Genomic DNA, 25,673 nt, shown 5'->3' with positions numbered 1-25,673 from the left:
ACAAAAACAAAGTCCAAGCAAAACTGGGATTTTTTAAATTGTGAGGGCCAGTGCTCCAGGGGACTATGTAATACTGGTTTTGAGCCTAAGGACTTGTACACGCAAGGCATGTGCTCTATCATTTGAGCCACTCCCTCGACCTCAGGACTAGGTATTTGGAAATAATTATAAGAAATAATTTATCAGTTGATGTGTCAGCCACAGATTTTGCATCCGTGACCTTTTGAACAATGTTGGTTCTGGTTCACAGTTACTCTCTTTACTTTCTGAGGACTCCATTTGCAAGATACATATTTTTTGTTGCCATCTCAAATCTGTAACTGACACCCTCATGGAGTCTAGCAAACCTTTGAATAATATTGTTTCATTCCACATAGTTTTTTTTACAAAGCCAATGAGGAGAAAAATAATCCCAGCCGAGTTGGAATAAAATTTAAATTTGAGGACATAGTTTTTTATGGGTCATTTTGCTTGAAATCAGTTTTCAATAACCAAGTAACAGTGATATTCAGGACTTACTCTATTGCTGTCAGAAATATTGGGGGTGCAGGACAGAGAGAAAGGCAACATGCTATACCACATACAGCTGTGTTCCTTTGATTTGTTGGCTTACAAGGATCAGAATAAATTGAAATAGTTTTGGTGACCCTCTCTGCCACCCCATGCCCTAAAGCAATGATTTGGAACAACATTAAGTGTTGAGAACCTAGATTTTAGTCAGTAGCCATGCCTGTACATTAGTCAGTGGTTAATTCCCATGCAGTGAGAACCAATAGCTTTGCTCTGTTGTTAATAGCCTGCTTCCTATTCTGTAAAAGACTAGACTTTAACTAAAGGCTAGTTAGGAGCATAATGGCATATTAAAGGTTGCGTGGTACTGATTTGCCTGGTTCCCAGCAAAAGATATATTTCCAGGTGCTTTTAAGAAATCAATTGTTTACTTGTTTCTTTGATGTAGTAGAGTAATAAAACTGTTTCTTTGAAATCAAGAGAGCTGCTGTAAAGCAACCTTTTATAGGGCAGGGGAGGGGTTTGAGCCACACCCAGGTGGTGCTTAGGGGCTACTCCTGGTTAAATTCTTAGGGGTTATTCCCGGCAGTAATCAGGGGACCACAAATGCCCCTGCCAAGAGTAATGATGCTATTGAAGGCGCCCTTCAAATTTTGTTCTTTTTTCCCTCAATGTGGAATTGTTGATCTTGAGCCAGCAGGGAGCAAGCTAGCCCCAAATTTCTCCAACTCCACATTTCTTTACTTCCAATTCTTATATATCCAAAGATAGGGAACCATAGATATGCCTTTGTAGGAGGATTAAAATTTGGTTATTTACCCAGTACATCAAACTAGGTCTGAAATCACACATCACTATGAAACGTAGACCAGAAAAAAAAATATTTAGTAGCCAACGAATGGAAAGGATGAGCTAGCAGTGATAAAATAGCTATTTCCCTGTGCGGCAGGAAGAAAGGAGTCGTGGCTACAGGCCTCATTTCATGTCTCATTAGCATCTTATGTCTCTCCCCCAGGGAGGAGAGCTTAGCATTGAAATGAAGCCAAAGATTCTTTAGGACGTCAAGATGGCTGACAGACTGGTTTCATCTAGTCTCCTCCTTGGTGTCTATATCACCAATCTCCAGGAAGGGTGGGGCTGGTCAAAATTTTGTAAAACTTTGTGAACTTTTTAAGCCCACAATTAAGACCTCTCCCTCAAGGATTCCTAGACAGAGCCCTGAACAAAGACTAGATTGGCTATAAAACATGCAACTTGTGGGTCAGAGAAATAGTATGTGAGATAAAACATTTATTTTACATGTAAATTTACTCCACTTGCCCAGTTAGATCCCTAACACCATTTATGTTCTTCCGTGTCGCTCCTGACTACAGAATGAGGAATAGGCCCCAAGCATCACTGGACGGACATGGTTTCTTGACTCCCCCCAAAGTGACTTTTATGACTGTCTGGTCTGATGAACTTTGACATCCTTCTTTGAAATAATATACCTTAATTTTTCCATAGTTAAATGAAGAATTTGAATTATAGGTAGAAAAACAGCCTTGAAAGATAAAAATCATGAGAATCCATGTATTTTATAGTGGGATACTACTCCATTGTGTATCTGTACTAAGTCTTCTTTATCTTATCATCCATCCATGTGTGCATTTTTGTCTTTTCCACATCTTAGCTATTGTGAATAGTGCTACAGTGAACCTAGGGGTGGATCTATCTTTTTCAGATTACTGCTTTCACATACTTTGGGTAAATTCCAAGAAGTGGAACAGCTGTATCTATAGAAAATAGTGGGTGTTCCTAAAAAAAAAAGTAGAACTACCATATGGTTTCAAATTTTGAAAATGTGTACTAGAGCATAAAAATGGAATTATTCACATCTAGATCTTGTTCATTCTAAATATGAATGATTTCATAAGTGTTGGCTTCATTCTATTATCAATATGTTGGGCCACATTGAAAATGAGTCAGATTTATTGAGTACTTATTTTTATTGATATTATTTTTGGTTTGCAAGAGTGTAAAATTTATGGCATGCAGTGTTACCACACCATGCCCACCAGCAAAGTGCCAATACCCCTCCACCACAATCCACTTGTCTGTTTTCACCTTGTTAGCCTCTACCACTTAGTAACATCAGTTCTGTGGTCAGAGTCTGATATTTTTTCATTAAGTATTGTCTGTTCCCTTTCTTTCTTTCTTTCTTTCTTTCTTTCTTTCTTTCTTTCTTTCTTTCTTTCTTTCTTTCTTTCTATGCCACCTAAGAGTGAGAACATCCAATATTGTCTTTTCCCTTCTAACTTTTCTAGCTTTGCATGACACCCTCCAGTTCTATTCATGTTGCAGCAAAAGGAAAGACTTTATCTTGTATTATGACTGAGTAGAAATCCATTGTGTGTATATATGTGTGTATACATGTACACATACACACACATATATATAAATACATAACACTGTATCCACTCATCGGTTGTTGGGATCATGAGTTGTTTTTATACTTGGTCTTTTGTGAATAGTGCTACAATAAACTAATAGGTTTGCACATATCTTTTTGAATTTGTGAATTTTTCCACTTTGAATATGTACCTTGGAATGGAATTTCTAGATGATATGTTAGATCCATTTTGAATACTTTTAGAAATCATCATACTGCTTTCCGGAGGCTCAACCAATCTATATTCCTAACGACAGTGTGTGGAGGGTTCTTTTTCTCTGTACCCATGCCAGCATGTTTTGTTTCTAACCTGCTTGGTATAAGCCATTAAGATTCATCTTATTTATTTTTAATTTTAATGTAGGAGTATTGCTAAAGATTCATTTTAGAAGAGCTGTCTTGGTCTTTATTTATTCCTTCTAAGTCAAACATTATGAATATTCTCTTTTGTAATATTAAAATATTCCAAGTGGGATACTAGTTGAAAGAAATACTAGAACAGCTTTCCTTTCCTCAGTTCCTTTTATTTAGTTTTTGAATACAAACATACTGCCAAGGTACAGTAAGTCTGCCATCATTATGCATAGAATATTTCATATATAGTAAAATGCTTTATGTTATTTTAAAGTCTGATGCATATTAATATTAAAATGTGGAAGGGCCAGAAAAGTGGAATTTATATAGTTTGCACTTGATAAATATTTGTTCAGTGAATTTTTGTGTTTGTAAATAATTTAAATTCGACTAGGCCTCAAATAATAGATTTCTGAAAGAAATGAAGGGAATGACCACCAGTATAATCCTATTTTAAATGTTTCTCCTGTTTTTGGCTTTTTGGGTCACACCCAGTGATGCTCAGGGTTGATTCCTGGCTCCGCACGCAGGAATCACTCCTGGTGGTGCTCGGAGGACCATATGGGATGCTGGGAATCAAACCCAGGTTGGCCGCGTGCAAGGCAAACGCCCTGCCCGCTGTCCTATTGCTCCAGCCCCAAATTTTAAATATTTCTTATGAATAATAACTATAAAGCATTTTTCTCTAGAGCTGAGGATAAGCACACTTTAATTATATTAATTTTGTTGTCGCCCAATCCCCCGAAATTACATTGATTTTTAATTGACTGTTAGTAGCAATAGTAAAAGTTGCCATAGCTTATTTATTACCTTTCTTCCCACGATAGGCACATGCCAAAGGATTTGTACCTTGTTAAACATTTGAAATTGGAAGTTGTATTTCTTCTTATATTTAATTGTTGCCAATTCCTAATCACTCCCTTTTCCAAAAATAGAAAGGAGAGTGAATTGAAAAACTTGAATCATATTGTTATCTATTAATCATTTTTAAGTAGGAAATTCAGGGACTCTTTCAAAATTGAGTAACTGCCGCATTTCTGATACCAAAATAAGTATGTAAACTATACTGGGCTCATAAAGTTGTATTTAAGCATTGGAGTCCAAATTGCTATATTTATGTATACATGTATATATACACATATTATATTTTCCTGATCACTAAGTTGTCAAATATAAAATAGCATACTTCACTCGAATTATAAAAATGGCAGTCTTTCCACCTATTTAAATTTCTGTTCACACTTCATATTTATCACTTACAACCCATTAAAATTTATGAATAAGTCATTTATATTTCTGCAAGTCAGGTAGGCATTCGGCTAGAATTATTTTTTTCTTTCTTTGTGGGGGGAATTGAACCAGGCCATACTCAGGGCTTACTCCTAGCTCTATTTTCAAGGATCACGCCTGGTTGGCTTGGGCGGGGGGGGGGGGGGCGGGGGGGCATATGGAATGCTACAGATCAAACCTGGGTAGGTCATGTGCAAGGTAAGTGCCCAACTACGATACTCTCATTGTTTCCCCCAGCCAACAACTTTTACAGTTTTCCTTAATGATTGCACCTCGACTTCAGTAAAAAAACAGATGTATAACAGGCTCACAGTCACCTTTGAAATGGAGTTTAAATTTTGGGACAGTCAGATCCCGAAATGACAGCTGTTCTGTGATCAGTCTTCATACTGTAGTGGTTCGTTTTCCAATTAATGATCAGGTTTTCCTCATAAGATACTTTCTGCACAATAATGATTTTCTTTTTTTTTGATAGTCCTTTTTTATGAAAACAAAATGAAATTAACAGTTTGATTGAAATCACATGAGGATACACGAAAGATAGATGCATTATTTTGCTGGACTTGATTACAGAAACTCATAAACCTCCTACAGCCTTTGGTCTTTCAGGAAAAATTGCAACCTAATCCGCTAATGCCTACATCAGTGGGGCTATGTTGTTGTTGTTTGGTTGGTTCATTGGGTTTTAGTGAATTATATTTTGTCCCTCACTAAAAGACCAGTTTATTTTCGGTTACGAGTTTATTAATTTGTTTATGCATTTATTTATTGGCAGAGCCAGGACTTTAACCCAGGGCCTCACCCATGTAGAGAAGGCAAGTGATAGAGTTCTGAGTCATATCCATTATCCTAGTTATGGTTTTAGTGAAACAAACAGTTTTATTGAAAGAAATTTAGAGATGTGAGGGGTGAGAGAAAGATGCATGTTCAAGACAGAACAGGAAATTTTCTAGAGTGGTAAAAGCTCCTAATTCTCAATTTTTAAATAAAAATCCACCACAAAATATCAAAATAAGTACAATTATACAAATGGCAACAAACTGAAAAAAGTAGGTTTTCTTTGTAATCTAGTAAACTATTATTTGTTCAGAGTGGAGGTTTGTATTTGTTTTTGGTTTGGGGCAACACTTAGCATGCAAGGAGAACATGCATTGCCAGTGATTTAATCTGGGGCTCCCACACACAAAGCAGACATTTTAGCCCTTTGAGCCAGCTACCTGGTTTTGGAAATTATTTTTTTCTATTAATGCCATGATAATAGATATAAACAACTCATTTCAATAAGTCCATATTCTTTCTAGTGGTGAATGGCTAATGTATTGGAGATTATTTACAAGTACCTAGACAGAAGAGATTATATTTCGAACCCTTTCAGTAGCACCAAAGGCTACTACTTTTTCTAATATATATAGTTTCTAAAAAGATGCTTAATAAGTGAGATAAAAGGTGTTTGCCTCTGTATAACTGTTCCTTAGGAAGGTTAATTTAGTGATAGCCATGATCAGATTTGCCCTATAGTTTTGTTGTTTGTTTCTTGGTGCTGGGAATTGAATCAAATCCTGGATTTCATACATGTGAAACATCTCTGACTCAGTAGTATAATATTTTTAACCCACCCATACTTGACTTCTTAAGCTTAGTATTTTTCAAAAGAGATGCTTGTTTTTTCATCTCTAGCTTTCTTCACTCAACATGGATAAGCTTACTTATCTGTGGTAAATAGAATAACTGGATGAGGAACTGTAATGTAGTAAAGGGGAATGCCTAGACCATCCTTGACCCCAGAGTATAGAAAGTAGGACACAGAATGAAAGGGAGGAAGTAATAAGGTGACAAAAGGAAGTAACTGTGTAACCGAGGTCATGGGTCTAGGTTATATTGGTGATGTAGAAGAGTGGTATAACTCTGTATCCAAAGCATAAACTCAACAACATGTCAAACATGAGATCTAAACTACAACCACCAAACTTTGAAATGTGTCTGTCAAGGTAGCAGGTGGGGGAGGGGGAGGAGAGGGTCATGGCAAGAGGGAGTATGGAAATACTGGTGTTTGGAATTTGACACTGTTGTGGGATTGGTGTTGGAGTAATGTATGCCTAAAATTTAACTGTCAACAACTGTGCAAATCATGTTTATTTAATGAAATAAAAATGATATTTAAGAGATGGTCATTTTTACAACATTTTGAATAGAACAGTAGAAAGGTTGACTACTTGAATGGGAATGTATGTACTGGTGTTTTGGCATTGAATTTTAAAAATCAGTTATTAGAAGATCTTAAGGAAATAGCAGTAATATAACTTGGTACAAACTTGATTTTTTGGGGTCTGAAATTGTGTCTTCAGGAAAGATTGTTCTTAGCATTGATAAAGTGGTTGAGTCTCTAGGAAGGGAAAAGCATCTCTTCACTCTTCCATAAGGGAAAAATATACTTTCATTATCCCTTTGAAACCAGTGACATTCTTCACATTTTCTTAATCTTGTGCAAGATCAGAAAAGCTTTTGTCTTTGTGGTTGTGGTTTAAATATTTATATTTATATTCATAAATATTTGATCACTTGATCACTTGACATCCCGTTACTCATTGACTTGCTCAAGCTGGCGCCAGTAATGTCCCCATTCATCCCTGTCGCGTGCTAATGTAGCCCAGTGACACCTGCTCATTCTAGGAACATGAAGAGCCTCAAACCAATTGTTCAGGGTCTTCGCGAAGAAGTCTGACCATCTCATAGGTGGGTGGCCATGCGATCTTTTGACGTCTCGTGGAATCCAGTTGGTAATGGCTCTAGTCCAGCAGTTGTCTCTAAATCTCATTACGTGTCCAGCCCATCTCATTTTTGACACCTTGGCGAACGAGACAGTGCCCCTGATTCTTGTCCATCGATGAAAGTCGGAACTCTGGATTCTTTCTCTCATTTGAGTGAAGTGTTCCTCTTTGGGAGACCCGAATAAGGTTCTCATCCTGTTTGCATAGGGCCCAGATCTCTGAGGCGTATGTTAATGCAGGACGAACAGTGGAATCGAAGAGATGTGCCCAGAGCCGGAGATTCTTTGTCCTTTTAGCTGTTTCTTCGATGACGTTCTTGAAGGCGTTCCAAGCCGCTCTCTTCATCCTTCGCAACTCAGGTGCCAGGTCATTCGTCATGTTGAGTTCTCGACCTAGGTACACATAACTGTTGCATTTGGAGATGGTCGTTCCGTTGAGAGTGAATGGAACGTCACGAACAAGACCATTTCTCATAAGCATTATCTTCATTAGATTCAGCATATAAATATTTATATTATATAAATAGCTCTGTAGCACTGTCCTCCCGTTGCTCAACAGTTTACTCGAGCGGACACCAGTAACGTCTCACAACAAATTGTGAGACTTGTTGTTACTGTTTTTGGCATATCAAATACACCATGGGTAGCTTTTCAGGCTCTGCCATGTGGGCAAGATACTCTTGGTAGCTTGCTAGGCTCTCTGAGAGGGGCAGAGGAATCGAACCTGGGTTGGCTGTGTACTACGCAAACACCCTACCTGCTGTGCTATTCCTCCAGCCCATCATCAGAATAGTGGATAAAAATTAAAACAACAATTTGGCTCTAAACTAATAGAACAAATTCTTTCATGAGTCTGAATAACAACCATTCAGTTCATTTTTATCACTGATAAAAGACAGGCTAGACCTCCCACTGTGCGCATAAATATGAGAAGTCACACTGTTGATATTTACAAGATTTTGAGCACTTTATTTGAGCATTTTTATAGTACTGTTTTATTGGGAGGAGGTTTAGGATTACTTAGCACTCTGGCACTAAATACCAATAGAAATCCCTAAACACTATGATGGTAGCAGAAGCTACAACAAGAAACCCCAGTACAATTATAAATACCCCTTAGAAATATCAACAAGATTAACTTCATTCCTTGCTATAAAACAGCCATAAAAGAAACTTGATTTGGTTGAGGTGGATATTTCAGTAGGGAGAAAATGAGAACTAGGATATTAATAACAATTTTTAAAACAAATTATAAAGTACAGAGAACTATAAATTAGCATTCATAAAGTATTTTGTTTTTTCACTATAACTGAGCCTCCTGGAACCAAAGTAAATACCATTACCAGCCCTATGTCAACCAATAGTAGAAAGGTGCCCAGATATCTTCTATTTTAATTTACCAATGGTATTTCATTTCTTCAGTATTCCACTGAATACTTGGTTTGGTAAATTGTTTTCATTTTGGCCCTTTTAATTTTTGTTTCAATGAGACCACTTTTTCTTTTAACTACATTTCCATAGAGTTTCAGGGATAGTTTTTCAGATGTTCATCTTGAAGATGTGTTTTGTAATTAAATTACAATAGAGAGGTATTGGTAAAGTTCCACTAGGAAAGATTATATAAATATTAATGAAAATTCTCTGCACTATCTAATCCTCAGTACACCAGAAATCAGAGATTAAACAAAGTAAATTCTGAATATTACCATATCTATGTTAAATGGATAACTTTACATACAGAGTATGTTTTGTGATTTTTTGAGGACACTTGCAAAGTCACTAATTTTGAGAAGTGCAGAATAAGTGAACCATAATAAACACCTCTTGACTTCAGTATTTTAAGGACAGAGAAATTTAAGGTAGAAAAAGTCATTACCAATACACACAATCATAAAGAGGGTTTTTGTTATTGTTTTATTCCACTTAAAGAAATTTGATTATTCTTTAAAGTTCCTGGGTTCATGGTTTTTCACGGAGTAGCAAGTAGTAAGACATCTAATTTGGTATTAAATGTAAGATACTATCTTCACGGTGGGTCATATTAGTGAAATAAATATGCACAGTAGTAATGTTGTAAGTCTAGAATTGTATACTATTTCTACTTAAATTTTTTTGGGGGTGTGGTATTTGGGCACCCATATGTGATTCAGGGAATTAAATGAGTGTCAGCCACATGCAAATTAAGCAGCTTACCCTACTGTGCTATCTCTCCAGCCTATTTAAATTTTGACTCTGCAATGTTCAGTGGTATGCTTGAGTCAGCTAGTTCTGCAGATTTTGCCCCGGTTTTATCAACTTCCCAATCATATGGTCATAGGAAAAGTTTTCAAACTAGCACAAAATTAACAATAACACAGAATACAAATATAGGCCTTCTACTGTCTTTCTCCCAGAGCCAGTTGTTAGTAATTCCTCCCCTGAATATGCTTATTTAATTTTTATTTTTACAGTCCAATCACAGATTTGGGCTTCAATGAAGGCAGAATACATAATGATAGTGAAGAGGTACTGAAACAAACTGCCAACTTCTAATTTGAGTGTTTTTATAGTTTAGTAATGGGGTTACAATCGTTTCTGGTATTGATGTACAAAGTTACTTCATAGCCCACCAAACTACCCATGACCCTCTCTCCCCAACCCTATGTCACCTCCAGTCCATCTTTCCACCCACCACACACCTCCCACCATTGTCTATTGATTGATAGTTAAGTTTTGGTGAATACTATTGCCTTCTTTAGCACCACGCAGGTGTTTCAGACCCTTCACATATTTTCTGTGTTACTTCCAACAAGCCTTTCTATTACCCTCCCCCCGACAGTCTCAGCTGTGTTCTAGTATCCAAGGTTTATTAATTGATATTGTCCAGACCCTTGTTTTGTTTCTCTATATAACACAGATGAATGAGATCATACTATATTTATCCTTATGCCTCTTGTCTATTGAATTCAGAGTGATACCCTCTATTCCAATCCAGGTTGCTATGAACTTCACGACTTTATTTTTCTAGTGCTTTTTAACAATACCTGGCAATTCTAAGGGACTATTCCCCCAGTATCAATGCTTGGGAAATAATGCAGTGCTGGGGATTCGACCTAGGTCTCCTGCATGCGAAGCATGTGCTCCAGCCTATTTAGCTATCTCTCTTGTCCCAAATTTTGTACTTATTATCCTAGGCAAGTTAGTCTTATCTTGAATGGGGATAATAGCAACAAGTACCTTCAAGTGTTGATTGAGAATAAATTATGTTAATGCAGTGTAAAATACTTACAAGAGGGCCTAGTTTATGTATAAATCTTTTCTGGCAACCTCAGTTATCCAGAGCATAGCCAAGATTCAGGAAGTAAATAGAAATGTCACTGAGCAACCAGTATAAATATCAGAGGATACTTGGCACTGAAGTCTGTATTACTCTTTCTTTAGACCTGAGTTTGATTGAATTTTTCAGAGTTGACAGGAGACTTGAAGTATGAAATTAGAAAGAAGTGAGAAATGCTGCTAGAAACACCAAGTTAAAGTGAGAATATCAAGGCTGGGGATGTGGCTCAGTGGTAAAAAGCACTTGCTTTGCATGTGCAAAGTCTTCGGTTCAGTTCCTGGTGCTGCCAACAAATTAAAAAAGGCAGGGAGTGAAATTCTCTCTTTCCAAAGAAAATTGCTAGAAATGAGAACTTGAAAATGATTCAGACAATATTATCTCTAATATTCTTTCTGGCTCCAAAAATCTATAATTTTAGTGAAAAATAAACATAATACTTTTGAGGGTAAAGTTACTACTATATTAAATAATGACTTAACAAGATGATCCAGGGCCAGAAAGATACTATAGTGGGCACAATGCTTGCCTTGATTACAGGTTACCTGGGTCAAATTCTGGCACTGTAGGATGGTCCCCTGAATACTGCCAGAAGTGATCTCTGAGCACAGAGCTAGGGGAGAAAATACTGAGCATTGCCAGGTGTGCCCCCACCCAGTTAAAAAAACAAATGTGAATAATCAGTAATGAATCATAATAAATATGTTAGTTAAGAAAACACATGCCTTGCATGTGATTTACCACAGATTCCTGGCACCATTTGGTCACTTGAGCATTGCTAGGCACAGCTCTGAGGGCCCATGAGCATCATCAGGTGTTACTCTGGAGGCTTCTGTGCATTGCATTGGTGGCTGGCATTGCAAGGACTGAACAGCACTGTATTTTCAGGCCTTCATATTGAACCAGAGGACCACATGGGCAAGAATCACTAGGAGGAACTCCCAGAAAATGCATTGCCAGAAGCTGAAATCGGTGGTGGGATTGGTGTTGAAATATTATATGCCTAAAATTCAATTGTCAATAACTTTGTAAGTCACAGTTCTTTAAAAAATGAAAAATGAAAAAATAAATCAAGAATAAAACAAGATGGAGCAGGACCTGGCATTAACTCAAAGGACTGGAGTGAATCCAGATCTGGCATATGGAGGCATGAGTTGGATCCCTGGTGTTGCATGTTTACCCCCAGCACTGAGCCAAGTGTTGTCAAGAGTGGCCTCCAAGCCCCCCGAGCACTGCTTGAGAGGCCTCTTACCCAAAGGAAGTATAGCAGTGTAGATGACTTTTTAAAAAATGTTTATTTAAAATGAAGCATTTGTAGAACTTATTACTTGGAATTTTATTTATGTGGAAGGCCTAATTCCCTGACAATATCAGATAAAGGAAAGCATTACTGTAGTTAATTAAAAGACAGTCTCTGCCCTTAAAAGGTTCAGAATTTAGAGAACAGAATACTGCTTGCCAACTGAAAGGCCAAAAAATAAAGTTCAAGGGAGAGGTTAAGAACCAGGTGACAGGATGTTTACATTCTCATTGGGAACCTTGGGAAATAATAAAAAAGCAGCATTTGAGCTGGAATTTGAGTGATACAGAGAAAATGAGTTGGGGAGTATCACAGAGATGTGTGGAACGTACTCGGATAAGGGATCAGAATGAGCAACAGCAGAGTTATGCAAAGTGAATAGCAATAGCCAGTCCCCTGTGGCTTGATTCTTTGCTTTTTCCTTTCCCTTTTTATTTTTTGAAGGGGTTTGAGCCGTACCTGGTATGCTCAGGGACTATTCCTGGTTCTGTGATCAGGAGCGATCTCTTGCACTACTCAGGGAACCATATGTGGTGCAGGTGATTTGAATCTGAGTTAGTGAGATGCAAAATAAGTTCCATCCTTTCTTACTTCCTGTAGTATTTCCCCAGCCCATGAAGCTGGATCTTAATGTTTATGAGATGGGATTGTAGTAGACAAATATCAAAAATGTTAGTAGGGCCATATTATATAGATATTAAAAGCTAGGCCAGGGAGATAGGCTTTTATTAGTGAAACACCATGAAGTATAGTTGTAGACTTACAAATTTTTGTGCCTGGGTTTCGATTATACAATGATCAAATGCCCATCCCTCCACCAGTGCCCATTTTCCATCACCATGGATCCCAGTATCCCTCCCACCCCCATCCCCCCCATCCCACCTTGCCTCTGTGGCAGGGCATTCCCTTTTGTTTTCTCTCTCCTTTTGGGTGTTGTGGTCTGCAAAAGAGGCATTGAATGGCAATCATGCTCAGTCCATAGTCTAATTTCAACATGCATCTCCCATCCTGGGAGGATACTCCAAACACCCTTTATTTGCTAAGCGAAATGAGTCAGAGAGGGATAGACATAAAAAGATTACATTCATCTGGGGGACATAAAGTAACAAAATAGGAGATTAATACCCAAGAATAGCTGAGATCAGTACCAGGAGGATTACTCCATGGCTTAGAGGCCATCCGGGCATTCTAGGGGAAATGGTAGCTCAGATAGAGAAGGGAGCACCAAATAAAGGGTGTTCGGAGATAGGCGTTAATGTGTAATATGAAGCTACTAATGACTTTTGAGCAGGGAAGAGGCACACTCTTACCACATGTTGACAAAAGTCAACCAGGAAGGTTAAAATTAGAGGAAACTTTAAGAGGGAAAATTAGAGATAGAGTGACCAGTTGAGAGGTTGTTGAAGTAGTGCAAACCAAAGCAGCAGCTGTGTAAAGGATGTGATTGTGGGACATGTCAAGAAAGTGGCATCTACAGACTGAGTAGATTAGCAATGAGGATTCTACTATGCTTCTGAGATTACCAAACCAGGTTGTCAGAATGAGTGTGATACCATTAACTAGTAGGGAATCAGTTGAGAGTAAGCAAAATTTTAAGCAATTATAAGGGCATGAAAAGGGAAAGGAGGCAATTGATAATAGTGCTTAGAAATAGGTCTTCATAGTATTACAAAGATAATTTAATAGACAATTGACAATAGCATGTATTGACATGGACTCTGGAATTGAAGCAAAGATTATTTCGTATATGTAGACAACATACAGTTCTTGATTGTCCTTGTTTTTAAATATTCATCTGGAGCCTGGAGAGGTAGTCCAGGAAATAAGGCACTTGGTTTGCATACGGCTGCAGCTGCAGCTGCTGCAACTCTAGTTTCAGTCCCTGGCACCACATATGGTCTCCTGAGCCCTGCCAGGGATCACTTCTAATAATGCAAGGTATGAGTCAAATTCTTTCTTCCCCAATCAGTATTTTCAAAAAAATTGTGACTCAGTTTTTCTCTGATCTCATTGTTCTGCATTTTGCTGAGCATACACTGATATCACCTACCTCAGATCTTCTGAAAGACTGAAAAATTGTTTCTATTACTCAACAAACCTCAAAAGGACCTATCTGTAATCTTTACAAATCTTTAAAATTACAGATATTCCCAAACCAGATTTTTAGTGTTAGCTGTGCTTTCAAAGATTTTACAGATTGCGGTATTAGAAATATGTTCAAGGTTATATAATTAACCAAAACTTCACAATCCAGAATTTTCCTGACAGATGGCGTGTAGAGAAGCGAAAAAAAGACTATTGAAATAATATCTGTGCTTTTAGCACCAAGGCTAGAAATTTAAAACCTCTACAAAAATAGATAAATGAGCTACTATCTTGCAAAATTACAAGAGTCTAGACACATAAGGTATATTTGACCATACACTGACAGACTTTCGGAAAAGAAGGAATTTAAGACTTCTTCACTTGCCATGAGGTTTTATGTGTTTGTGAGAGGAAGGGAATGGGTGGGCCATATCTAGAATTGCTTATGGGCTGTTACAAAAGCAGTTTGGGGGGCGACTCCAGTGCTCCACTAACTAGGTAGTGCTAGAAACTGAGATTTTCCCCATGAGAACAGAGTTGTTAGCATCTACCAAACTTAGTGATGACAAAGGTATCAGAGTTATAAAAGGACTTAGCTAAATAGTGATTATATATAAAATATGTCCTTAAGAACTTTATTTCTATACTATTACTATTAAATAAACAGTTATTACAGCTTATAAGAAATTCACCACACTAAAATAACATCCAGTGAATGTATTTTAAATGAATAACTTCCAGTAAAGAGAAGGTCTTGATCTTTCAAAGGGTTTGGTACAAGTATCATACACTTAAGGGATTATTTGGGCAATAATTCTATATACATTGTCATTTAAGGTTTGTGCTCCTAATTTCATCATTGAAAGTGTGAATACTAGTCTAATAATGTACTTTTATACTTAAATTCTGGTCTAAAGGAACTTTTAAAGAGTCACATGTCTGTGTGCTTGTGTTTATTCCAGATTAGAGTTTAATCATTAACCTAGTTTAGTACCTTAACCTAGTATCAGTGGGAGGGCTCTCTCATTGGCAGTCTCTTAACATTCAGTGAAATCTCTTTCCCTTAAGATTATTGGTCGCAGGTCATATTAACTAAAATGGATAGAAATTTTGATATGTATTGAAATTACATAAGTAATATGATATGCTCATAGCACTGTAAGAGGTAATGTTTGTCCTTTCTTTTTTGCCCAGTACTTACCTAGTGAAGAGTAGAGAAAGGGGTATTAAAGTGTAGGCCTTTAGTAATAAGCTCAGTCTACTATCAGATTTGATTTTATTTGGTGTTAATAAAATCTTCAGATTATGAGACTGACGTGCTGCCTACTGTCCTAAGAAGGGCTGGAGCAATAGCACAGTAGGTAGGGCACTTGCCTCGCACGCAGCCAACCTGGGCCGACCCCGGTTCGATTCCTTCACCCCTCTCAGAGAGCCCAGGAAGCTACCGAGAGTATCTCACCCACATGGCAAAGATTGGCTAGCTACCCGTGAGGTATTTAATATGCCAACACTAACAAGTCTCACAGTGGAGACGTTACTGGCGCCCGCTCAAGAAATTCAATGAATAACGGGAGGACAGTGCTATACTGTGCAGTGCTTAATAGAATCATGCCATTTAATAAATTCTACCTGTCTGCATTGATAGCCTTATCAAGTCCATGCAAAACTTTAGATCACCTTAAACAATTTTTTTCTTTCTCTTGAGACTATGGAAAGAATGGCGCATGAACATATATGTGTAGGTTGTAAATTTGAGGTACGTTATAAACGTTTTTATCTCAATTCATGAATACCCTTATGTAAACTCTTACATATTTTAGTAAATTCTGCCACTTTATAAGTTAAGAAATATACTATTGAATATTTATGTTCTCCCAATTTTTCAAATTTTCTAGTGAATAACCCTTTATTTTCCAGTATCTAGGGAGCTGTCTTAAAGTCTTTCTACAAGATGCAAATGGGGCACCATCTCAATGCTGCTGAATTATATTAGAAGTTAACCTGTGTGTGGCTTTCGTTACATATGATAGCTACCTTCATTACTAAGTTATTATTTCTTTAAATAAGAAACCAAGTCTCCTGTATGCTTACACCCTCCAATAACTTAGATGCACATAGCAGGCTCAAATGTTAATTCAATACATATCCTTCCTCTGACTGTTTTAAAATCATTTAAGATCACTTTAGCCATTTGATTTTTAGATGAAGAATACTTTTACAAACTAAAACTGAATTGCTTTTCTTTTACAGGTGCTGATGGTATTGTTGCAATCATGATTGGCAATCTGAAAGGCACAAAAATTCTACAGTCTATTAAAAGAGGCATACAAGTAACAATGGTGATCGAAGTAGGGAAGAAACACGGCCCTTGGGTGAATCACTATTCCATTTTCTTCGTGTCTGTGTCCTTTTTTATTATCACGGCGGCAACCGTGGGCTATTTTATCTTTTATTCTGCTCGAAGATTGCGAAATGCAAGAGCTCAAAGCCGGAAGCAGGTTGGTAATGTTCCTTTATTCCAATTTTAAAAATATTCAGCTGTATTAATTATAGTTTGGGGGTTGTGTATTTTCAGAAAATTTCACTGGCCAGACAATAATTCATGCATAAACTTAATAAAACCTGGTGAGGTTTGTTTTTCTTTATTGGTCTGAGAGGCCTGACATCGACTGCCAGTGATTGAGATCTGATGATCAGAAGCTCTGGCAGGCACGCTCTGCAGTGTGCTGAGAACCACGCGGGCTATTCCCAGGATTGCTGGATTCATGCAGAGCTCATGTGGTACCAGGGATCAAACCTGGGGCACTTGGGCAGACAAGGAATGTGCTCCACCCCTTTGAGTTATCTATCCATCCCAGAAACCTGTGAATTTTTTAAAAGTATATCAGCTGAGGCCAGAGTGACAGTATAGTGGGCAGGGTGTTTATCTTTCACATGGTCAACCGGGGTTCGACCCCCAGGATCTCATATGGTCACCGAAGTACTGCCAGCAGTAATCCCTGAGCCCAGAGGCAGGAGTAAGCCCTGAGCACACCTGGGTGTGGCCCCAAAACAAAAGAACTCAAAAATATGTTATCTTTTATCCCCAAAAAATGGCAATTTTGTAATTTGTGTACAATTCTTTTCCTGCCCCCATGAAATCTTTGAACTCCAGGGAGCATATCCAGCCTGTAATTTTTATTTGGGTGTAAATATATTTATCAAAATATATTTTTCTAAGGGCTGGAGCGATAGCACAGCAGGTAAGGCGTTTGTTTGCCTTGTATGTGGCTCACCCGGGTTCAATTCCTCCGCCCCTCTTGGAGAACCCAGCAAGCTACCAAGAGTATCTCGTTTGCATGGCAAAGCCTGGCAAGCTACCCATGATGCATTCGATATGCCAAAAACAGTAATAACAAATCTCACAAATTGTTGTGAGATGTTACTGGTGCCTGCTAGGGCAAATCGATGAACAATGGGAGGACAGTGCTACAGTGCTATTTTTCTAAATTAGAAAAGCACTTCAAATTCAATATGGAAAAGTTAATAATTAGAAAGTTCGAGGGAGGGGGCTGGAGAGAGTATAGTATGCAGGGCACTTGCCTTGCATGCAGCTGATCTGAATTCAATCCCAGAACCCTAATATGGTCCCCCAAGTCCACCAGGAGTAATGCCTGAGCACAGCGCCAGGAGTGACTCCTGAACACAGTTCATTGTGCAACCCCAAAGTCAAGTGCAAGGGAAATAACCCTTACCCCCATTTCCCACATAATAGAAAACTTGTAGTCACCACTTAAAGGTATGTATATATGTATGTGTCTGTACATATGTTTGCATGGGTGACAGATCGGGAAAGATAGAGTAGGACTAATTGAGGAAGTTGGTGTAAATAATTCACTGTGCTCAACTCCAAAGATTTGTTTATTCATAGTTTTCATTATAATACTGATTAAATAGAAGGTATGGCAATAGCCGAGCAACAGTATCCTGGTAGTTTAAACAGTACCCACCACATCCTATGGTAGTGTGGAATTAATCCTGCCACCTTTAAATTGCTCCTTCATTCCACCTGAATATTTTCACTTATTTCTTTACCCAGCTCAACTTCCATGCTAATTGCCATGCATATGACTTTTGTTCCCTTGATCCCTTTTGCTCTTTGTTCCACTTGCTATCAAAAAATAACCCTGGTTAAATCCTACTTCCAGCATGCTTTCTGCCTGCCCTTTGCATCACTGAAGTAGCAGAACAACATTTACATCTATATTGGCTGATCACACATTAAATTTATGGCCATAAACTCAGAGTGAGCCGTTCATGCTGCCTAGCAATCATATTATGTTTTCTCAACCATTCCCTCTCCTGTGTTACTGGGTGACTAATGATACATGTTCCCTTCTCCTTAAATCTCTAAACCTGGGACCAGAATGGTCATACAGTGTGTAGGGCACTTGATTTGCACACATATGACCCGGGTTCAATCCCTTTCACCTCATATGGTTCCCTGATTCCCAACAGAAATGATCCCGGAGTGCAGAGCCAGGAGGGAGTCCGACCATCACTGGGTGTGGACCAAAACTGAAACAAAACAAATCCCTAAAACCTCCAACTGTACTATCAACATCAAAGCTGGAAGTTAATTAATAGTGAGGAAATGGCAGTAATACAAAGAGTACTTCCCCAAGCTCCTGCAACTTCTACCCAGATATATGCACCTAAAGCTACATATCTTGTCCTCTTTCTTGCCTTCTGCTACTGTGGACACACAACAGACATATTATTATGACTTCCATTTTACAAAAGAATTTCTAGACCCTATAACATGTATAATATATGCATATTATATGGACTATATAACATAATATATTCTATATAATATGTGCCTTTATAATACCCTATAATTAAAAAATCAGGGTTTTTCACTCCTCGTTTTTCTCACATTTCCATATAATCTCCACCAGTAAATCCTGCTGGCTCTACGTCCATTCCATATTCAGAATCTGATTACTTTGCAACCATTCTATGGCTTCTGCATCATCATTCATTCCTTTCCCACAGAGTGGTTTGCTCCATCTCCAGAATGTTCAGTATTTAGTGCTTTCAGCTTATTCCATAGAAAAGACAATAATACATTTTCATATCTCCTGAAGTTCCTTCAAAGTCAGTGAAATTCTGGCTAGGTCATGTACTCTTTCTGCTGTAGTCAAAGAAAAGGAGCCCAATTTATTTGGGAGTGTGGGAACAATGAGGATTTCCCTATGACAAGAGAGTTAATTGAATTCAGGAACAGATGAGAAATTGAAATCTTATTATAAGACCTTCATAAAGATTATAACCAGCATGTGGTAATGAGTGATGATTATCTCAGTGCTTAAAGTTAATTGACTTCTATCGTTCTCCTCAGAAGCAGCTTATCACATTGGTGACAGGTTCAGCCTGTTACTTGCTGTGTCAAAAGGATGTTTAAAATTCCTGCGCCAGACCATTCAGTAGTTTCACACTGTTAATATTTGACGTTATGCTATTTTTGTCTCTGAGGTTGGAAAAAATTTTGTACGGTTGACTATTCAAAGGATATAGTTTCAGTGACAGGAGTGTTTGCATATATTTGTTGTGGGGTGTGTGTTTCTGTGTTCTTAGGGCTATAATAATCTGATATGTAGTATTAAACTTCATCAACTTGTTCTAGACTTTGTAAAGAGCTCCCTGTTGTTACATAAGATTTATGGAATAGTTTGCTTTCATTTTGCAGTTTAATTTTCATAGTTCATTATATTTTTACAAATTAACTTTTGTGAAAAAGATCATCAATAGAAATAATCCATAAATATTTTAGCCAGGTGAGTACCTCACTGGAAGAGTTCATGCTTTACCTGTATAAGGCCTTGGGTTTGATTCTTGGCACCAACTTATACACATACAAAGACACACACACACGGAAAGATACTCACACAACTTCTCATCTTTTGAAAAGGGTTTTCTTTTGAAAGGGTTTCTTTTACTACTTAATGAGCTGTTTGCTTATCCCTTGGTGATTAAAGAATTGGATATATGATTTGGATTCCTTTTGCTTATCACTATTTGAGAGTATAGGATATCATTTACATGTTAATGATATTTATTTGCAAGTAAATAAATAACCATTATTTGTAAAGATAGAACTTCCTTTTTGTAAAAACAGAGCTTAGTATATAAAATGGCTATAACTACAACTAACTGTTCACAGCATTATTCTCATATTACTGGTATATATGGTAATGAAATTGAGTTATGGAAACTTTAGAATACCAGGACATCGAGTGTTCATAAATTTCTTCCTTTTGAACGATTTTTAAGGATATTTTTATTGAGGTCCTGTAATCTACAAAGTTATTCATAACACCCAACTTTACAATGAGCCATGATCAAATTCTTTGTCCAATTTTCCCAGCATCATCCTATCACCAGTATCAGAGACCACTCTCGCTTGGGCTCCGGGACTGTATGGGGTGCCAGGGACAGAACTCGGAGTGGCTGCATTGCAAGTCAAGTGCCGTAACCACTGTGCTATCACTCTGGCTCCAGAAAACATCCATTGCATGGGCTGGGAATCAAACCCGACCTCCTGTGTGGCAGGCAAGAATTCTCCCACTGACTGGGGCACTATGGGTAGGGCGTTTGCCTTGCATGTGGTTGACCTGGGTTCAATCCCCGGCATCCCATATGTCTCCCCAGCACCACCAGGAGTAATTTCTGAGTGCAGAGCCAAGTGTAACCCCTGAGCATCTCTGGGTGTGACCCTAAAAAAAGCAAAAAAAAAGTATTCTCCCACTGAACCACCCATGTATCATCTGAATGTTTTTTGACACAAGCTGTATCACGTGAGGCAAACTGATAAATGTAAAAGATTTGATTACTAGAAATGCTTATATTTAATGAATAGAACACAGAGGTTACATAGGGCTGGAGCAATAGCACAGCAGTAGGCCGTTTGCCTTGCACGCAACCAACATGGCCGACCCGAGTTCGATTCCTCCGCCCCTCTCGGAGAGCCCGGCAAGCTACCAAGAGTATCTCGCCCACACAGCAGACCCTGGCAAGCTCCCCGTGATGTATTCGATATGCCAGACACAGTAACAACAAAGTCTCCAATGGAGACGTTACTAGGCCCGCTCGAGCAAATCGATGAACAACGGGAGGGCCTTTACCTTACCTTTTACCTTACATAGTTGACCTGTCAGAGCATATGTAACTTTGTCCTATTTTAGTAATGAAAAACTTTAAGCAAGGTGAAAAGTATCAATGGCATGTTGTTGAAAAAGATATTGAACTTAATATGGCCTTGTGTCCCCCCACCCCCGGGAAAAAACCCTAATCCAAGATAAGGAAAACTGTGTAATACCTTGTGACTAAACTGCTAAGACTAAACTGACTGCTATAGACTTTGACATGGAAAACATAACCTGTTGAGGTAAAATGCGTATGCCCTAACTGTAGCACTGTCCTCCCGTTATTCATCAATTTGCTCGAGCGGGCACCAGTAACATCTTACAACAAATTGTGAGACTTGTTACTGTTTTTGGCATATTGAATAAGTCACGGGTAGCTTGCCAGCCTTGCCATGTGGGCGAGATACTCTTGGTAGCTTGCTGGGCTCTCCAAGAGAGGTGGAGGAATTGAACTTGGGTAATTCATGTTGGCTGTGTGCAAGGCAAACACCCTACCCACTGTGCTATTGCTTCAGCCCATACCATAACTATATTCAAGTAATCAGATTCAGTGGCAATAAGGCATGTGTGGGATCAAACATTGTCTAGTGAGATAAAAGAGGATTCTAGGTTAAATAGGATCTAGGTGAGGGATAATTCAACAAACTCAGTTTACTTTTAATGAAGAATGAAAAGTTTTTTGGGAAAAGAAAAATTACTAAGAGAGATTGGAAGGAAGGAAAGGTAAGGGTAAACAATAGGAATCTACTTTGATAAAATAATAAAACCTTGGTAATAGCACTCTATTATATAGCCCCAATACTTAATATTGGAGAATATTAACACTCAATGGAGAAAAGGCATATTTTGTAATTTTACTTCAAATGGTTTTCCAATTTTACATATGGAACTCAGAGAGAGCCTCTTTGAATACATAGACCCCAAGACTTATGCAAATTTTCTGAGTGAAATCATAACTTTACGTCATTGGACTCTTGAAGAAAGGCTGTTCGAAAATTATGACTAGCCAATAGGAATAGAAAAGCCAGTGAATAATACCCAGGTATTTCCCATGGGAGAGAAATTGCCCTGCTACACAGTGATCAAGGAGGACTTTTAAAATGTATAATAAAATGTAAATTTAGACAAATAATTATAATTGTCCTTTACTAACAGGGAATCTAGAAATGACAGGATCATCACCACTAGGTAACACTTGTCTATGACACTACCAGGTATGTAGGCAAAGAATGATTCTTCTAGTAAGATTTAATAGACTTTGTCATGGAAAACACAACCTGTTGAGGTAAAATATGTATGCCCTGTGATGATTCCATATTTATTTAGAAGCCAACCTGTACCATACATAACCATTTGTGATGTATGTTGATAACTATTCAATCACCTTGTATAAATAAATAATGTAGGAATAAAATGTATTTGAAAATTGGCTGAATCCTCCTCAAGAGGTGATACCAATGGAGAATAATTGATCTGAGAAAGAATTTGGTTTAGTTTGTTACTCTAGTAAATATATCTGTATAAGTGTATCGCAAAGAACAAGTGATCATAGATAATTAAATATGAAAATATTTGTGAGTCCTAAAGCCTGGAATAATTTCTTCTTTGAGACTATTTTCAGCCTTCATTGGCTTTTACAAATATTAGAAATATTTTATTGTAACATACTCCTAAAAAACTTAGCAACTGTGATTGTTTTGTTGGTGGAGGGCTGGAACAGTATGGCCCAAAGCTGTATGGCCCAACAGACTGCTGGAGCTCAGCAGTCAAGGATGCATACCTTGCACGTGCAATACCTGTGTTCAAACCCAGCTGGTGGGTTTGAACACTGTCTCCTGAGCCTCATAGCATGTAACCTTCAGCACCACCAGGCCAAGATACCCCATATTGCTAAACCAAGCATTGAGACAACGGACTTCACTAGGAGTAGCCCCAATGCCCCCTGAGTATTGTGTAGGAGCACTCCAGCCTCCAAATAAAAATTGAAAAGATCAAGGGAATGGATTTTAAGGAAAAAAATATCAGTAGATCTATTTGCTTACTCCTTAAAGATCTCCCAAGAAAATATTACTGGCCCTCAGTCAATCCTGGGAATTTGGCCCTTGAACTGTTCTTCATTTTAGTGATGATGCTAAATTACTAAAATGTGACCATTGTACTAACTTTCCATGGCTGCCTCACAGAAGAGTTAAGATTGATGATATGCTCCTGGATTCACTGTCTGGTTCCTGGTGTTTAAGTAGGCCTGGCTGGATGCTAGCAGGATTGCCCAGTGATAGCCCCACCTCTGAGCCTTGGACTCTCTCTGAGACTCAAATTGGTTCCCTAGCCTTAGGCAGAGATATGACCTTGTGATTTGAGTCTAAGAGATAGCACTCTTGTGTGGTCTCTGATGAGTAAGCATTAAGCTACATTAATTTCTTCAAATGTGTCCTTGACATTAGAACATGACTAATGATATCTGAAGTATTTTCAGTGGCACTGGTTTCCCTGTTAGCACAAGAAATGAACTGGAAAACTAAGCAGTGTCTGCACATTGACATCTGTTCCTGTCTACATGTGAAAATTAGAGTATTTTAACATAAAGCATTATTCTGGCTTTTGTAGAAGAAGAGCAGATTAAACAAATTCTTGTTTGAGTAGATCCCAGCTTTATATAGTCTCTGACTTTCTTGTTGAACAGAAGGAAGTTTTTGTGCTGGATCTCAGGACTTTTATGTATTCTTTCCTTTGGGAATACTTTCATTCAAAACCCATTCAAAATACTATGTGTGGGATTTTAATTGGGAAATTTCTTTCACTTATATATCTAAATAGCCATATGACTCAGACATTGATTTTGTTCCCAGGAATATATCTGAAGCAGAGAATTTCATTACGATAATTCATTTTAGTACTCTGTTCTATAAATTCTGTGCCAAATTTTAATGAAAATAGTTTTAAAGTGCTGATTTATATGAAGAAACATCTTGCTTGCTTATACCCACCCCTCCTTTTTACTGTTGTACACACTGTCCTTGTCAAATTTGACAAAATGCTTAGTGTTACTATGTGAATTCCAGTTAAAAGTTGAACAAGTTGGCGAGCAAAAACCAGACTGACAAAATTGACACCACATCAGACTAAAGTGTCTATTTTATTTAATTGCTTCTAAAAACACAAATGAGGTTTCTTTGATTTCACTATAATTTAAAATATACACACTGACATATAGATTAAAAATTTGGCCTGGCTTTGAATTTCAGTCAAAATCAGAACCAAAAAGAAAAGACCTATGTAATTGAAATTCTTCAGGTACAAGAGTGATAGTAGCAGCTGAATAATTTGAATAATGATTACGCTTCTGTTAAGAATATTATTATGGAAAGTAGATAAAGGTGCAAAAATGATAACCTCTCAGCATCTGTATTGCAAACCATAAAGCCCCATAGTAGAGAGAGAGTATGGGGAATATTGTCTGCCATGGAGACAGGGGGATGGTGGGAAAGGGGGGGCAGGGGGTATACCCGGGATTTTGGTGGTGGGGAATGTGCACTGGTGGAAGGACGGGTGTTTGATCATTGTGTGATATTTGAGCCACACTAAGCAGTGCTCAGGGCTTCCTCCTGGCTCTGTGCTCAGAAATCACTTCTGGCAGGCTCAGGAAACATATTTTGACCGAACTCAGGTCAGCCACATGCAGAGCACGTGCCCTATCTGCTGTACTATAACTCTGGTTCCTCTGTTAAGAATATTACCCAGTATCCAAAATTATTTTTAAGTAAAGATAGATTTATTTAAAGAAATTTTTTCACATTAGAGAAATGCCAAGAGAGAAAAAGAGAAAGATACATGATCAAGAGAGAACAGGGGCTTCTCTCAAGGGAAATAGCCAAGGGTGCATATGTCAAGTTGAGATGTAGGCCAATCTCCAGAGTGGAGAATGAGCCCCACATGCTCTTCAAAAGCTGGTTTTATAGTCGAACGTCTTCCAAGCTACATTTATAGCTTGGATTTCTTTGCAAACAGAAACTTTTTTGACTCAGTCTTTAACTTTACTGTCAAATATACTTAAGCTATCTATCTCTTAAGACTGAAGAGTATGAGGACAGACCTTGGTATAAAATACTTGTTTATAAGTCTTCTCTCAATCATAGTAGTCAATTTAAGAGGATTCAAGGATTCTATAATAGCTAACAGAATTTTTTCTTATTCCTTTCATTTCTCTTCTTTACAAGAATGTTAAACCTTTTAAAGGTTTCTTTGCTGTTACACAACAGAGGCAATGTACTATAATGGCAAGATCCGGCCTTTAAAACCAGATAGAACCTGGGCTTGAACTGAATCACAGCTTTGCAACTAACAGCTGTCTGGACTTTAGTCAAGTTTCTAAACCCTTTCTTGTCTATAAAACCTGGGTATTAAAATGCCTCTTCCATGTGGCTGTTAATGATTAA

The 25,673-nt window shown here is 37.9% G+C and overlaps 1 protein-coding gene and 1 non-coding gene across 3 annotated transcripts in view; one reads left to right on the top strand and one right to left on the bottom strand.

Moving 5' to 3' along the window:
- Positions 1–25,673, top strand: part of RNF128 (ring finger protein 128) — a 148,803-nt gene that overhangs the window by 97,677 nt on the left and 25,453 nt on the right. For both annotated transcript variants that reach the window (XM_056125666.1, XM_056125665.1), the window contains exon 2: positions 16,301–16,548. In XM_056125666.1, the coding sequence (XP_055981641.1) occupies positions 16,301–16,548 (248 nt within the window). The remainder of the gene's footprint in view (positions 1–16,300; positions 16,549–25,673) is intronic.
- On the bottom strand, positions 1,180–1,310 carry LOC130034312 (small nucleolar RNA SNORA38). The gene has a single exon (XR_008794084.1). It is a non-coding gene; the product is annotated as a small nucleolar RNA SNORA38 (small nucleolar RNA).

This window comes from Sorex fumeus, unplaced genomic scaffold, assembly GCF_029834395.1.
Source record: "Sorex fumeus unplaced genomic scaffold, SorFum_2.1 ptg000058l, whole genome shotgun sequence".
Taxonomy (NCBI): domain Eukaryota; kingdom Metazoa; phylum Chordata; class Mammalia; order Eulipotyphla; family Soricidae; genus Sorex; species Sorex fumeus.
The sequence above is the reverse complement of the archived record's forward strand: the minus strand, read 5'-3'. Positions and strand labels throughout refer to the sequence as shown.